Here is a 16,099-nt window from a genome sequence, read left to right as displayed (position 1 = left end):
ACAATCCTTTCCCTTATCTCCTTTAACCCTCAAAGCATCCCTGGGGGGGGGGGTATCACACCACTCCCGCCTCACAGCTGAGACTCAGGGGCCTTGAGAAGTGCCGCCATAGTAACACGCGTCAGAACCGAAGAAGGCCCTCTACCACGGTCCTGAGCGGCCTCGGCTCTACTCCCTACAGGGACCCAGCTCTCTCCCCGAGCAGTGTTGTCACCTCCACACGCAGGATATCATCAGCAGCAAGGTCTTCCACCTTCTGCTCACTGTGCTCCACCAGTTTGGTCTCTAGCGACAGCAGGAGCCGGCCTCGGTAAGCCACACCTTCTCCCTGCAAGAGAAAGTCTGGTCACCAGTGAAGGGGTGAGCGCCGAGGGACTACAACACGTGACAACTTAATATCATTCACCCCTACAGAATGGGATACACCTATCCTCCAACCCAGTCCACGGGGATGACACCTGAGAGAGATGGGCCTGGGTGGATAGGGATGGAGACAGTGATCAGGTCTGACTGGCCCAGGATAAAAAAGCCAGAGGGCCTAACAGAGGAGGTGCTCTGAGGCCCACAGGTATCATCTGGGCCCGGACACTGCCAGGTCAGCCTGGAGACCCTCAGGGGATACGTGTGGCCACTCACCTTTCCTGTGTTGAGCTCCACATAAGGGTCTGGGAACCCCGTGAACTCCCGGGGACTGCCATAGAGGTTCACATAGCAGGGCCCGAAGGTGGGGAGGAAACCCAAGTTGTCATCCACTGGAACACACAAGCAGGAATCAGAGAGGTGGCCCTGTAGATCTTCCAGACACCTTCAGATCTGATCCCATCTCTAGCCCTCAGTTGTCCCCAGAGGCCCCAGATATGTAGTGATACACTAGCAATGACTGTGACCGACTGTTGTCTCGTGGCTCCTCAGTATGCTGAAACGAGGCTATTTTCCAGTATGTTATTGGTCCTATTTCACAAATGAGGAAACTGAGGCTCAGAGATGTCACTGATCACAGGATAGCAAGAAGACAGGACCCAAATGGTACAATACACTCAGCTGATCTATACACAGCCTTCTCTCTCAGGCTATGGGGGAGGAGGAACAGAGATAATCCCAGAGTCGGGTGACCACAGAAGCAATGTCCCAGGGATCCCTCCCTCCCTCCTTACACACACACACACACACACACACACACACACACACACACACATGCATGCACGCGCACGTGCACACACATTTATTGTGCAATGGGAAGTTAGAGAATGGATAAAGGAATCAGTGCCTTATCATCCCCACCTTCTGGGAGATATTCTCTTGATAATGTCACAGCTGCCCTTCCAGGGACAAGACCTCACTGGCCAGACTCTGAAACCCTGCAGAGGCAGGGTGTTCCATTTAAAAGACATTTCTAAAATGCTCGAGGTAGAACCACCACCAGGCCCATCTGAGTGTCTCTGTCCACACAAGAATGAGCCAGGGCAAGCGGAGACCTGTCCAGCGGGCCATGCGGCTGTACACTTTAAGTCACACCGCTGAGACAGTGCAGGGAGGAGGGGCAGCTGGAGCTAGCCTGCCCATTACCTTTCCACATGTTTCCTCCTCCAGACATCAGAGCAGACAGGATTTGGCTTTGAGAAGCAAAGGGGGAGGCCTTGGAATGATGGGACTCGGGGGAACCACTACTAACTGTTTGCGTCAATCATCACCATTATGATTTACCTTGTGAATTATGTGACAAGCATTTCTCCTTCCCCTGACCACCTCCTGATCCCCAAGATACCTTGCAATCTCCCTGGCCAACTATGCCCGTCCTGCTGGAAGCATCAGCTGAGGCAACAAGCCTAGAAAGGCAAGGCCTGGGAGGCTAGAGGAACAGGCCTTAGAGTGTCAGTTATCCAGTGACCGAGACGTGCCAGTGGTCAACTCAGGGGCCTGGCAGCAGCTCAGTCCCCCTCATCCAAGTCATAAAAGTCCCCTCCAGCAGAAACCCCAAGGTCCCATCCCCTGTAGTCCCCTAGGTGACAGCAACGTACGGTCAGTGGCTTTCGGAGGCTTGAATACACCTGCCGGCTCCTCTGAAGCATAAAGAAATGGAAAAGGGATTAAGGTGGGCGTGGCTTGGTGGAGAATGGTTACATGAACAGGATGGAGAGCTGGTAGACAGAGACTGTGGAGGTACAACAAAGAAGGGCACACACCCTGCCCCCCCAACTCCACCAGGCGGCCCTCAGCACCACTCACATGAATTTCATTCAACACACTCAAAAAACAAGACAGAAGAAAATATGCTTTTTCTACATTATATTCTGGCAGATTAGGAGGAGTAATGCAGAGAAAGAAACCTGAAAAGGGAAACACGAAAAAGCCATTGTGGGCAAGCAAACATCCTGGGCTCCAAACATCAGATTGACACTTGGGGTCCAGCACACGGAGCCAAAGCCGTTCAAGGCGCAACATCTCCACCTAGTGGGAGTGTCTAGTATTGCAACAGACCACAACACATCAACAGAAGCCACCTGGGTCTGGCTTTCAGCACCAGCGGTTTCCAGGGAAGATAAGAGACAGATGTTGTCAGCTAGCACATGTATACACACACTCACACACACACACACATATATACATGCACATATATAAGCATATGCACTTGTAATAAAAATATGTTAACCCTTTTATTTTCCCATAGATTCACAAAGCGCTGCCAGAGGATGTTCAACAAACATGCAACCCAGAATGGCTTATCATGCTGCAGTGTTACTCAAAATAAATTTATTTTTGGGGGGCTGGAGAGATGGCTCAGCGGTTGAAAGAGCTGACTCTCTTCCTGAGGACCCAGTTTCAATCCCAGCACCCGCATGGCCACTCACAATGGCTCGTGGCTCCTGACACTCATAGCAAAAGACACCAATGCACAAAATATAAAAATTTAAAAATGTATTTGTTCTCTCAGAACCCTGAAGCTTTGACTTGGACACCCTGGGTTTAATGTGGCCCAAGCTAACACTCATCCAGTGTGACCCAGGGAATCCAGGTTGGACACTTCTGGAAGACCCAAAAGAAGAGTATGGAGGAAGAATATGCTAAAAAATATGGGCGGTAAAGACAGCTGGAGAGGTGAGGCCAAAGGCCCCAAGAGAGCAAGGCCCTGGACTGGCCCTTAGATCTCTGCAGCCAGGTCTTGGCTACCACTGCTGGCTGGTAGGATCAGTGTGACAGACACTGTGTCCTGTGAAGGTTTCCCTATAGGAACTGAGCTGGGCCCTTGGCAGGATGACCTCCACAGGCACAGCCACGGTCCCCAGATTCTACTTGAAGCTCCTTCTAAATGATGCTCGGCAGGAGGCCCCTGTTGTCTTTAATGAAACCAGGATCACAGATGTGACCCCTGCACGCTTCTTGCCGGAGACTGACTTTTACTCTGGCAACCAGTCAGAGAGAGTTGTCTACCAGCCAGCCAACCGACACCTGCTGCTGGCGGCCAGAAGAATGGCCCAGGCCTCCTTGTTCAATTGCGTATTTGTTCATTTAGGAACCATAAGCAGATATCATAGTGGGCCTTCGCATGGCCCTGCTGACGTCTTAAGTCGGTGTTTCCCAACGTGAGAGCCTGTCACAAGTCTCCGATACCATGGTTCACCCCAGGTTCTTGCCCCGTGTCTGCAGACAGCTCATAAAGTCAAGGGCAGGGTGAATAGAGAAGCCACCAGACACAAAGCCTCTATTTAGTCCTGGCCGTCCTTCTGCCAAAACACAAGTGTTTTGCTGTGTTTTCCCTGAGCCTGGAGAACTGGGCCCAAGGAAGCCCCAAGGCCCAGATGAACACGCCCAGCTTTTCACTGTGCGAGTGCAGCCCATCTCCTTCACCTGAGTGAACAGGAAGGGAAGAGCAGGCTGCCAACCGCAAGTCACAGCTCAGCAGGCGGTCCCTGGGCACACATGTGTACACTGTAGAAGCCAACCCATTACCTTTTAAGCTAGCCCTGCCAGCTCCCAAGGCTCGGCAGAGCCCCAAGTCCATGGCTTTGGCTGCCTGACACCCGCCTGGGCCGGGCAGGAGGGGAAAGGAGAGATTGCTGGGAAAATCACCATCATTCATATTCCAAAGACAACTTTGGTTTCCTCAGTGCTGTCCTGTAGCATGATGCTCATATGGGTGAAGGTATCAGAGATGCCGTGGGTGTCACAGGTCCCCTATGCCCACTACCTTTCAAAAGAACTGCCACATCTAAGGGGAGTGCATACTCCATTTTTTAACAAAAACAAAGTCTTCCCTTAATACACTGGTGCACAGAGTCCAAAGAATACTTCGGTGTGCCCAGGCAAATTTGTGGGCAGAAGGGCTTAAGAGGCAGTGTTAGGTCTTGTCCTTACTGGGGACAAAAACAAGAACACAAAAACAAAAGTCCATGCTGAACCAAATCTTCTGGAACCTCAGGGTGGGAGGAGAGAGAAAGGAGTGGGGTTTGTTTGATTGGCTCGTTGTTTTGGACACAGTCTCAACCCGTTAGCCAAGGCGGGTCTTATACTATGTAACCAAAGACAATTTGAACTTCTGATCCTTCCAACTCTATCACCCAAGCACTGAGTTACCAGGGGCATGACACCGCCCTGTTTGTGCGATGCTGGGAGTGGAACCCAGGGCTTCCTGCATGCTGGCCAAGCACTCTACCAGCTGGGCTCCATTTTCAGCCCAGATCCAGTTCTTAGAGTACAGTTTGCACTGGGTTCTGAGAGAAACGAGAGAATAAGACAGTGCTGTCCGGCCTCAGTAAGAAGGACAGAAGAGAGGAAAGTGGCAGAGACATGTTCCCAGTGAAGCACGTGACACCCTTTACACTAGACAGATCTTCCACCTGAGAAAGGGGCCCACCTCTTTAGGACGGAAACTTGGAGAACCTGGAAAGTCCCAAAGAATAACCCAGTTTGATCAACAAATTTAATTCTAGCTAGTTTGCCGCACATTCCAGAAGCTGGGTGCAAGAAACAGTGGTCCAGCCTTTAACTCCACCCCTGAAGCACATTGGTTTGCTCATGACTTGAGCGCCATCTAGTGACCATGGAAACAACTTTTTCACCTCATTAAACCTGGGTCATAGGCTGGTTACAGTACGCAATGGTAGCGTCTTTGCCAAGCTTGCCTGAGGCCCTAAATTTAATTCCTAGTACAATAAGCAAATGAACGAGTAAATAAATCAATGACACAATAAAAAGAAGGCCAACAGCACACCAAAAATGAAGACTGATTTGAAGGAGGGCCTAAACTCTCATCAGGTGGCTGAGGACAGGCACAGCTGTATCATATCAGAAACTTTGCCAAAAAAACACTCAAAAATGCTATACTGTGCCTTGACCATCATTAGTCCCTGTGTTCGGAGACAGAGACAGTACCAGTCTGAAAGCTGAAGAAGACTTGTGGTATTCTGGGCAGCCAGAACTTCCTTGGTATCATCACATAAGATACTGTCCCTGTCTTGGTGCATCTGTTTGTCTGTGCAAAGCAGCACTTCTCCAGACCCCCTGACCAGCTCCCTGTAGGAGACTGCATCCTGGGAAAGAGGCCTCATAGCTGGGAAGGAAGGGGCCTCCCCAATAGCAGAACCTTCTAGAAGTATGCCTGTATATGCTGAATGGCTCAAAGTATCAGTGAGGAAGTCAGAACGGCAGATCAGCACTAGACATTGAGAGCAGGACACTGAGTTCACTTGCTAATTCTCAACCATGGTGTGTATTTGAGATTTTCTGTAACTAGAAGTCTCTGGGGACTGGGGATATAGCTCAGCCAGTAGAGTACCTGCCTAGCATGCATGAAGCCCTGTGTTCAGTCTACCACACTACATAAACCAACATGGTGACACACACCTATAATCCCAGCACTTGGTGGGGGGGGGGACTGGAGACAGGAGGATCAGAAGTTAAAGGTCATTCTAATGAAATCAAGACCAGTCTGACACATGGGACCCTGCCTTTAAAATAATAACAACAATAATAATAATGCCACATGTGGCAATACTTCTACCTTTAATCCAGGCACTCAGGAGCCAGAGGTAGACAGATCTCTAAGATTCTGAGGACAGACTGGCTTCCTCTGACCATTGTACACCTGACACCAGAGGAGCTTCAAGTTCCAGGCCAGGCAGGGCTACTTAGTGTGACTCTGTCTCAAAAGATATTTTATTTTGAAATGTTTCCGCAGAGTTAAAAGGGGGGATGAGAGAACACTGGGAATGAGGCCCATGGACCCCCAAAGCTTCAGAGTGGCAGAGACATACAGAGACCCTGCCTTGTCTGTGAACACCCTTACTGAGCATGCTCTTTAGACACTGAGGAGCAGAGAGAGAGGACGAACGTCAGGCCTCTGCTCTCCGTGAAAGCCTGCATCTCCGAGAGGGGCAGCGGCCTCAGCCATGGAGACACATCTGTAAGGTTCCGGAGAGCATTTGAACACTACAGGAAAGAGTTTGGGGTTCCCAAGCTCAGGCAAGAAGACAAGGAGATGCAGCCTCTTGGGATGGTTTCTGTGGGAAGACAAACTGAGGCAAAGAGGGGCAGAACTGATGCAGAAAATAAACGGAGGTTGGTACTGAGGGTGAGAAAATGGCGTGAAGACCTGGCTGCCTCTGCACTGAGTCCCAGACACCAGAGGAGCTGCCAGTGGGAAATCCGCTGAATCCCTAAGAGGGAGGAGGCCAGGGAGCCCCACTTTAGAGAGAGGAGGCTGAATGACTCCCCGGCTGGCTGCAGAGCCAGAGCTCTCAGCACGATCCCATCCACCTTCAAGTGTCCATGGCAGAGGCCAGAACAAAAATCATTCAGCTTGAAACCCCTATCTCAGAGAACTTCAACCAAGAATCTACCAAAGGTATCCTGCCTAACCAGGCTTAGAGGATGACGGTGGCCCCACAGCGATGTCATGTTGTCTCAGTTTGTGTGAGCACACTCAGCGAAGTTCACACAGTAGGGTCGCCCGACAAGCTGTTTCTTGGAACTTACAGATAAATGTTGCCTGACCAGCATCTTTGAGAGGCATCTGGAATCTGGTCAGGTTCCCATCCAGGAAATGAAGCAGACTTTTCTCAGAAAACACACCAAAGCAAATTCAAAGTGTATTACATATTGAAAGGGGAAAATAAACCTTATAAGTAAAGCTGGTAAAGATTTGGGATGCAGTTCATTTGGCAAAGCAATTGCCCAGCATACACAACACGCTGAGCTCTGTCACCAGCATCACAGACACCAGGTGTGATGCTCGACACGTGTGTCCACAACTTCAATACTTGAAAGGAGGATCCAGAGTTCAAGGCCATCCTTGTTAACAAGTTCAAGGCTACGCTAGACTACATGAGACCCAACTCAAAAAGGAAAAAAAAAGGTTAAATAAAACCCACAGGTTTGCCAAATATTTATACAAGGCCCATAAAGCAGAAACCAAACTTTTGTTATTTAAATAAGAAAACTTTAAATTAAGCATAAGCTAGTTAAAAATTTTGACAAAGAAATAGTAAAATAAATCTAAACAGGCCAGGTGGTGGTGGTGCACGCCTTTAATCCTAGCACTCGGGAAGCAGAGGCAGGTGAATCCCTGTGAGTTCGAGGCCAGCCTGGTCTACAAGAGTTTAGTAGTCCTAGACAGCTAGGACTGTTACACAGGGAAACCCTGTCTCAAAAACCAACAACAACAACAAATCTAAAAAGAGCTAAGGAGCCCAGAACTGAAATGTCCGATAAAGGTTTTGTTTTAAAAGCTAAGAGGCTAATTGAGGGGGTGAGGAGAAAATTCATACTCAATAAAGAAGAGAGAGACAGCTCAGGTAGAAGAAAGTACCTCAACCCTAGAAGTCACTGGGAGAAACACTGCAAACATATTTCAAAGCCTCAACATAATGCATGCTTTTCTAGGAAAACATAAATGATCAAAACTGACAAGAGCAAAAATAAGAACCTAAAAATAGCAATGATCACAGAGAAACTGAAAAGTCTGTAAAGAGCCGTCAGTGCTTCCACCCAGAAAGGGCACCAAGCCCACATGGTTTTATGGGTGAACTGTTTCAAACCCTCAAAAGATTACATTCTATGTTATATAAACTGTTCCCAGATGTTGAAAGACTTTAAATCTTTCCGATTAATTTTACAGAGTCGGCATAACTCAGATACCAAAAGCAGGCATTAATAAGAAGACTAACTGAAGATAATAGAAAATCAAAGGACTGAACTCAAGAGGCACTGGAACTAGGAGGTGAGAACAATGGCATTTGGAGACGGCAGGAACAGATCAGTCAAAACGCATTGCTGACATGGCCAAAAAAGAATTTTGAGGAAGTTCACTGTCTTACTGAGTAAGAGATTAATAGATTTGGCTACATGCAAATTTAATTTCTAACTGTCAGAAAAGTATTCAAATATAACTGATAGGAATTGCTTAGGAGCAAGCTCAAAGTTAGTGCCCACAGTCATGGAGAAAAGTAAGAAAAAGACAAACACACAATCAGAAATACAGACCAGGAGTATGTGTTTATAGCAGAATAACTCTAATACATATGTCAAAAATTCAAATGTAACTTGGTCCATTCTCTAAGTCTCAATGAAATGAAAAAAATCATATTTACCTTCCAATTAACAAAATTCTCTTTGGTATGGTTTTTGAAATTTTTGTTGTAGTTTGGTTTGTTTGATCTTTTGAGTGAGGGCCTCCTGTATCCCATACTACCCTCAAATTCACTTTGTAGCTGAGGATGGTCTCGAACTCCTAATCTTCCAGCCTCCCCCTCCTGAGTTCTGGATTCCAGACATGCACCACCACTCTCAACTCCAGTGTTATTTTAGCCATGTTGAACCAGCGTCCCGTCAAGAGTATGGGAGTTTTTGAGCATAAATTAGTTCAGCCTTCTTGACGGACAACTTCAGTATTGACAGAAAGCCTTAAAAGTGTTAAAATCCTTCGACAGCTTGCCTTTAGACCCACGCGTGAGAGAAATCTTGAGAGCTCAGTGATAGAGCACTTGCCCAGCACGTTTGAGGCACTAAGTTTGATCCCCAGCAGCACAAACCTAATTTTGTTTTCTTTTATTTTATGTGCATGAATTTTCCCACATGTATGTATGTGCACCACACGCATGCAGGTACCCTTAGAGGCCAGAAGAGGGTGTCAGGTCCCCTGGAACTAGTTACAGGCAGTTACCTAATGAGCAACCTAATGTGGGTGCTGGGAACCAAACCCTGACTCTCTGCAAGGGCAGCAGATGGTCTTAACCTCTGTGCCTCCTTTTCCAGACCCGTGTTTTTGTTTTTGTTTTTGTTGTTGTTGTTGTTGTTTTTGTTGTTGCTGTTGTTATAAATATGTACAGCATGGAACTCAGCTACAAAAACACTTGTTAGCGGGGTGGTGGTGGCGCACGCCTTTAATCCCAGCACTCGGGAGGCAGAGGCAGGCGGATCTCTGGGAGTTCGAGACCAGCCTGGTCTACAAGAGCTAGTTCCAGGACAGGCTCCAAAGCCACAGAGAAACCCTGTCTCGAAAAACCAAAAAAAAAAAAACAAAAACAAAAACAAAAACACTTGTTACAAAGTTAGCTATAAGGTAGAAAAATCAGAGATGCCTGAGTACGCCATATTAACTAGCTCAACTGACCATGCACACTCACAATGGAACACACATTTATTACAATTGTATCCTAAGGGCTAGGGATGTAACTCAGTTGATAGAGTACTCAGCTGGCACCTACAAGACCCTGGGTTCAATCCTAATGCTACCAAAACAATGTGTTCTAGAAGAATACTTCATCACAAAACAAAGAACTCGGCTTAATATTGCCAAGAGACAAAAAGAAAAAAAAAAAACCAATGCTCAAACAACTTAGGTTAGTGTGATGATAAATGCCAGTGTTTTTCAGATCACTAGCTGACACTGGGTTCCATTTTAGTAGACCAACAAAATCCACTGAAATATAAGAATCACTGGGCACTCATGGCCAGAGTAGAACCCAGCACATGGTGCCCCCTGCAAGACTGAGGGGACCCCTCTGGACTATCCAGTGTGTACCCTCCCACTCAGAGTGTGGCACCCTAAATGTCTGTAAGTGAGCTATCACTGAGAAACAGATCGTGGAACCCTTACAATCTCCCGTAGCCTGCAGGCTCTCCTATCTTGAGTGAGGAAGGACAGACACGCAGAGCAGGTGGGACGTACCTTCTATTTCTCCTCCAGGGGCAGAGATTTTCGACATACCCAGGTAGGTGGTAGCCACGGTGTCATTGTGAGTGAGGCGGTCCCTAGAACAAGGATCAAAGAGAGTGAATGGAAGCAGCAGATGCAACACACAGCCCACTCAAGAAGGAAGTGACCTGGTGGCACTAGGAGTTCAGCCTTCTACCAAGGCCTGGGGAGCCCAGGAGGAAAGAGAAAGGAAGCTGTTCAAGACACTCCGAAGGCAACTTGTTCATCTTGACAACCTTCTACTCCACATCAGCTGGCTTATGCGGGGCCGCCAGCCCAGACTGACAGGGAGGAGGCCAGAGGCAGGCAGAATGAGCGGCAGGAGGCTGCTGAGAAGCGCAGTTTCCAGACCCAAAAGATCCCGGGAGCCCAAGAAATGCCAAGATCCAAGAAGCCATCTCTGAGACCATGGCAGGGACTAGTGTCGATGTGCAATGCCTTGGACAGAGTCTTTAGCTGGGAAGCATGTCCTGCAGGAGTTTCGGAGTTCAGAGACCAAATATATTTTACCATCCGCTGTGGAATGAGAAGACAGGAGCCACCAAATGGCTGGACCCCAGAGCACAGATGACTATGTCAGGAGACATTTATATGTGTGTGTGTGTGTGTGTGTGTGAGAGAGAGAGAGAGAGAGAGAGAGAGAGAGAGAGAGAGAGAGAGAGAGAGAGAGAGAGAGAGGACTCCAGCCTCCACAGGCATAGGTCATGGGTTCTGAGCAACTTTCAACTCAAGGAGAAGACCCATAGACAGGAATTACTGTACCAAAGGTCAGCAGTGCCATCTTGGGCAGGCCCTGGATCCCTCAGAAAGGTTCTTTATTACATTCCAAGCCTCTTTTTGGTGTTCCTGGGCTTCTTCCCCACTGTGAACACTTTGGTCATGGCATATTCATGCCACACTATTTCCAGACACCAAAGGCATGCTGATTTCATTGTCCTCCTAACCCCACCCCCACAAGATGCCCCAGCCTCTAGCCCTTCCTTCCTCTTTGGATTTCCCAGAAAGGAAATTTAAGGTTTGGCTTTTGAAGTCTCCCCCTGACAGGAGACATGTGAGGAAGAATGAGTAGTCTGGCAGCCCAGATCTGGATCATGATTCTTGGTACACTGTGTCATGAGAAAACTTCCTAGAGGTGACTGCACCAAAGCTGACGTCACATGTCCCGAACTCTTGGTTTCTTGTCCTGACGGGAATCTAGCCCAGCGCCTCAAAGACGCTAAGCTGGTTGTGTTTTTTAAACATTGTTAAGTCTGTCCATTAAAGAGGACTGGGATTCTGACTTCTGGCCTTGTCCAAATAGGGTGGAGGATAAGACTGCTTTGTTGTTTCTATGGAGGGGGTTTCTGCTAAGGAGGCTTTTGGAAAGGTGTGTTGTGTTTCTGACGTCTCTATGTGTTTGCCTGAACAAGTTTACATGCACCAGTTGAGTGTAGTTGCCCACAGAGGCAAAGAAAAAAAAAAGGTGTCACATTCTCTGGAACTAGAGTTACAGACAGTCATGAGCTGCACATTGTAGGTGCTGGGAATTGAACCCCAATCCTCTCCAAGAACAGTAAGCACACTTAACTGCTGAGCCATCTCTCCAGCCTCAAGGAATTTTTGTTTTCTAATGAAAGGGGGATTTTCAAAGACTCGAATGGAAGATGAAGTTACAGAGCGGCATGGACTGTGCGTCACGTGTCTGAGATTCAGGTGGCTACAGAAGTTCATCTGTGTGCTCTGGGAAGAAGGGCTTGCTGGATAGAAACTTCCAGCAGTGGCATGTTTTCTGGCCTGGACTGGATTTTGAGGCTTAGGGCTTGCTTTTGGAAAACAGCAAGTCTCAAAATAGACTCACAATAAAAGTGCCACTTCGACCCAAGCCAGAGATGCAGCCACCAGATTCCGTAACATGTTTGGATTGTACAGTATGCTCATAGCTTTGACACAGCTCCAAGGGAGTCAGGCCAGGCACAGCCACAATCCATGAGTCAACCGCACCCACATGCATCCACACAGATGCACGCACGCACGCACAAACGTGCACACTGGGCTGTCCCAGTCAACACGGCGCAGTCACTGCCAGCTGACTTACGGAGATGACTCTGGAAATGCAGTGTGCCTTTCCACCAAACCGCTTCCCCTTCCCCGAGCCCATACCAGCCGTGGCAGCCCTGAGGACCTCTCCCTGCCCCCTGCCCACACTCCTTTCCCTCTAATTCTCTCAATCTGTTTTCTTTAGGCCTGGGGAACTGGCACACACTTTAATGGCTCTGCGGCCTGGGGTTTTTCCCCTGGTCTCTCATTATCCTCCTAGTTGGGGGTGCCATGGGCATGCAACTGAAGTAGAATGGCCAGGGAGCCACATGATCAGGACTTCTGGGGGCAGAGAGAGGACAGCTTGCTCTTTGTGGAAAGCCTGGGGTTCTGGAGCTTGTGGAGTTTGGGCCCTGATGTCCCTCAAGCGTGAGAGAGGCACCTCCTTGCTGCTACTGTGAGAGATAGCGCCGTGAGGAGGATAAGAGCACCAGCTCTGACTGAGATTCACATCAGGTCTCTGTGACTTCTGAACTGTCACCTCAGGCAGGTCGTTTGGTTGTTCCTCCCTGTGCCTTCCTCTCTGACATAGGACCGCCATCTTGTCAGTGGTCAGATAAACTCATGCACATGGGAACTGCTCACTGGACACAGCCCTGGCCTACAAGTTGGTGATCCACAGTGGTAAGATTCTACTTTCCCAACCTGTTCAACACCCACAATGATGACCCCTATTCATACAATATAACCCACACCCCCAACTTGGGGCTTTTCTTCCATTCCACCCCACAGGAACAGAAGAGCTGGTTTGGCCTCCATCTCTTATATGTGGCCCTTACTGATGACTTGTCAGCTTCTCAGGAAGCCCCCAGAGGTGAGCTCCTCGCCACCTCCTGGCCGTGACCTACTTACCTGCAGTCAGTGTGGCGTCCCAGCTCCTGATTGCCCCATAACTGCCCACGGCCCTCATATCTTGCCTTGACACATTCACTCTCTGACACAGCAGCAGGCCAGGTATATGAAAATGACAGATCCAAGAGTCCCTGGAGACAACCCCCTCGAGGATCTAGAACTTACCAGTCCATGACACGAATCCTCATTTTTTCACACATAGAGGGAAACTGGGGAAGGAAAGGGAGTCAGTTGAGAGCAGAGTTTTAAAAGAAAACAACTCCTCACCGAGCAGAAGCCTAGGATGCCAGCAGGACTGGGGGATGGAGATGCACTGAGTCCCACTGAGGACCACTCACCATCGCAGGCAATGTGATGTTCTGGTTCCACTGAGGGTTGGCTGTCTTCTCCAGGATCTTGCTGCAGAGCTAGGAGACATGAAAGATAGGAGTATGGGATTCTATGTGGAGTTTGAGCTTTGTGGTGACCAATCCACCCAGAAGCCATTCTCTGCCACACTAGCTGCTCTCATAGACCCCAGGTCTCAGGGCCTTGTGTGGCAGGCTCAGAAGCAGGGAGGCTCTGTACGGACAAGGCTCAAAGGAAGATAGGAGCCAGGATGGGGTGGCTAGTGCAAACGCTGCAGCCTCATTTCCCTAAACCTAAGCTCTGTCTGGACCCAACCACACCCCCACCTCTCATTAAGGCCAGGTGCCCAGGCCTATACATCAGCACCCAAGAGAGAAACAGAATTCAGTGGAGATACAAACCCCATAAACCACTGAGGTTGTACACAGTGGTAAACCACTCATCCAGCATGAGCAAAACCCTACATTCAATTTCCAGTTAGGAAAAAAGAAAAAGGAAGGAAGGAAGGAAGGAAGGAAGGAAGGAAGGAAGGAAGGAAGGAAGGAAGGAAGGAAGGAAACCTTGAAGCCACAGCCTGCCTCAGACAAATACTACCTGAAGAACGAGGTTTGTTACAAAGAAGAAACATATCAAGAATGGAAAGTGCTCCGTGATGTCCCAGGGCAGCCTGTACCCACAAGTGGGGAAGAAGGCAAAGACTCAGTTTCAAGGGCTGACGAGGTGTCTCAGTGAGTAAAATCCTTGCCACAAAAGCACAAAAACTCAGGTTCTATGCCCAGAACCATGTAAAAGCCAGGCATGCTAGCACACAATTGTCATTGCAACTGTTGGGAAGAGGCAGGAAGGTCCATGGGGCCCCCTGCCTAGGGAGCCTAACCAGTCCCAGGTTCAGGGAGAGACCTCGTCTCTAAACAATATGATGAAAGGCTGGGGGTGGTGGCAGCACACCATTGATCCCAGCACTCAGAATGCAGAGGCAGGTGGATCTATGTGAGCTCAGGGCCAGCCTGGTCTACAGAGCAAGTTCCAGGACAGCCAGGGCTACATAATAGAAAAACCCTGATTCAAAAAAATATAATAAGGTTAAAATTTATTGAGGATGCCACCAATATACGCGCGCGCGCACACACACACACACACACACACACACGCATGTATATGTGTATACTCACACATTAACATAACACAGCATACACACATGAAAATAAACAAATAAATAACAAGTTTTGAGAGACTCAGTGGTTTTGGAAGGCAAGTAAGATCATCCCTAACAATAGTGAACAGGCTTCGCTTACAGGTCTGTCCCATGCAAAGCAAGAATTTTATTAAAATGCACTATCTAGATAATGAGTATTTGAATTAAATCCAGGACTTTGGGTCCTCTGGGGTGAGGGCTCCATCTCTGCCCCCATCTATCCAGTTCTAGCCCCTGCTCCCATTTCCCTTCCTCCCTGTAGACAGAGTCGAGTCATAGGCTTCCAGGGTGGGGCAGAAGAGGGTGTTAGCAGAGGAAAGAGGGAGGGAGAGCAGACAAGCAATAGGTAAAGAAGGACTGACATTTGCAGAGACGCGGCCACCATCCTTTGGGAGCGTGTGAAGGCACTGGACCAGAAGTAGGGCTGGAGAGTTTCCACTCCCACCCCAGACCTATAAACGCCTCCTTATCCCGACACCACTGTCGGCAAGACTGCAGGGAAACCACACTCTGCATTTTGCTAGTGGCAGAAAATGACATAGTTTGACTCCCATGGGGAGGCAGCTGAGGGCTACCAAACTAACTCGTTTTTACCTGCCAGTCCTTCCTCCAGATATTCTCTACAGAAATACCTGTGTGATCAGGGTGACAGTGTTTACTGCAGCACGACTAGAGCTGGCAGGGACCTGGAACAAGCCAGGTATCCACCAACAGAGGGTGAGTTAAAGAAAGCATGGCCCACCTATAGTGGAGTGCTATGTAGCTTCCACAAGAGGAGACCCTATGGGCACAGAAAAGAAGGAAGCGTTGTTTCTATTTTACAGCACAGAGCAGACAAGTAAGGATAGAGCGGTGAACAGTGCACAAACACAGACTGGAGCGGCAAAAACTGAGAACCCATGCTCACATTCGCTGATACGTACATAAGGAAACCAAAATGTGGTGAAGGAAACTTGTCTGTGAAGGAAAGAAGAGGATTGCTGAATGGAGACGAGAGCAGGGGGAGATGACGATGATGATGATGATGATAGATAGATAGATAGATAGATAGATAGATAGATAGATAGATAGATAGATAGATAGATAATAGACAGACAGATAGATAGATAGATAGATAGATAGATAGATAGATAGATAGATAGATAGATGATAGATAGATAGATGATAGACAGATAGATAGATGATAGATAGACAGACAGACGATAGATAGATAGATAGACAGACAGACAGACAGACAGACAGACAGACAGACAGACAGATAGATAGATAGATAGATAGATAGAAGATAGATGATAGACAGATAGATGATAGATAGATAGACAGACAGATGATAGATAGATAGATGATAGATAGATAGATAGATAGATAGATAGATAGATAGATAGATAGATAGATAGATAATAGACAGATAGATGATAGATAGATAGACAGACAGA

At 48.1% G+C, this 16,099-nt stretch overlaps 1 protein-coding gene across 14 annotated transcripts in view; it reads right to left on the bottom strand.

Moving 5' to 3' along the window:
* Positions 1 to 16,099, bottom strand: part of Dysf (dysferlin) — a 205,258-nt gene that overhangs the window by 113,185 nt on the left and 75,974 nt on the right. For 8 of the 14 annotated variants that reach the window (XM_026777383.1, XM_005369824.3, XM_026777387.1 and 5 more), the window contains 5 exons: positions 13,459 to 13,527; positions 13,286 to 13,329; positions 10,166 to 10,248; positions 637 to 752; positions 215 to 328 (listed from right to left, as the gene is read on the bottom strand). In XM_026777383.1, coding sequence (XP_026633184.1) covers positions 215 to 328; positions 637 to 752; positions 10,166 to 10,248; positions 13,286 to 13,329; positions 13,459 to 13,527 — 426 coding nt within the window. Of the gene's footprint in view, positions 1 to 214; positions 329 to 636; positions 753 to 2,018; positions 2,061 to 10,165; positions 10,249 to 13,285; positions 13,330 to 13,458; positions 13,528 to 16,099 lie in introns of all 14 variants that reach the window. The other 6 variants (XM_005369820.3, XM_026777385.1, XM_026777389.1 and 3 more) reach the window with 1 other exon arrangement.

This window comes from Microtus ochrogaster, unplaced genomic scaffold, assembly GCF_000317375.1.
Source record: "Microtus ochrogaster isolate Prairie Vole_2 unplaced genomic scaffold, MicOch1.0 UNK62, whole genome shotgun sequence".
In the NCBI taxonomy this organism is placed as follows: domain Eukaryota; kingdom Metazoa; phylum Chordata; class Mammalia; order Rodentia; family Cricetidae; genus Microtus; species Microtus ochrogaster.
The sequence above is the reverse complement of the archived record's forward strand: the minus strand, read 5'-3'. Positions and strand labels throughout refer to the sequence as shown.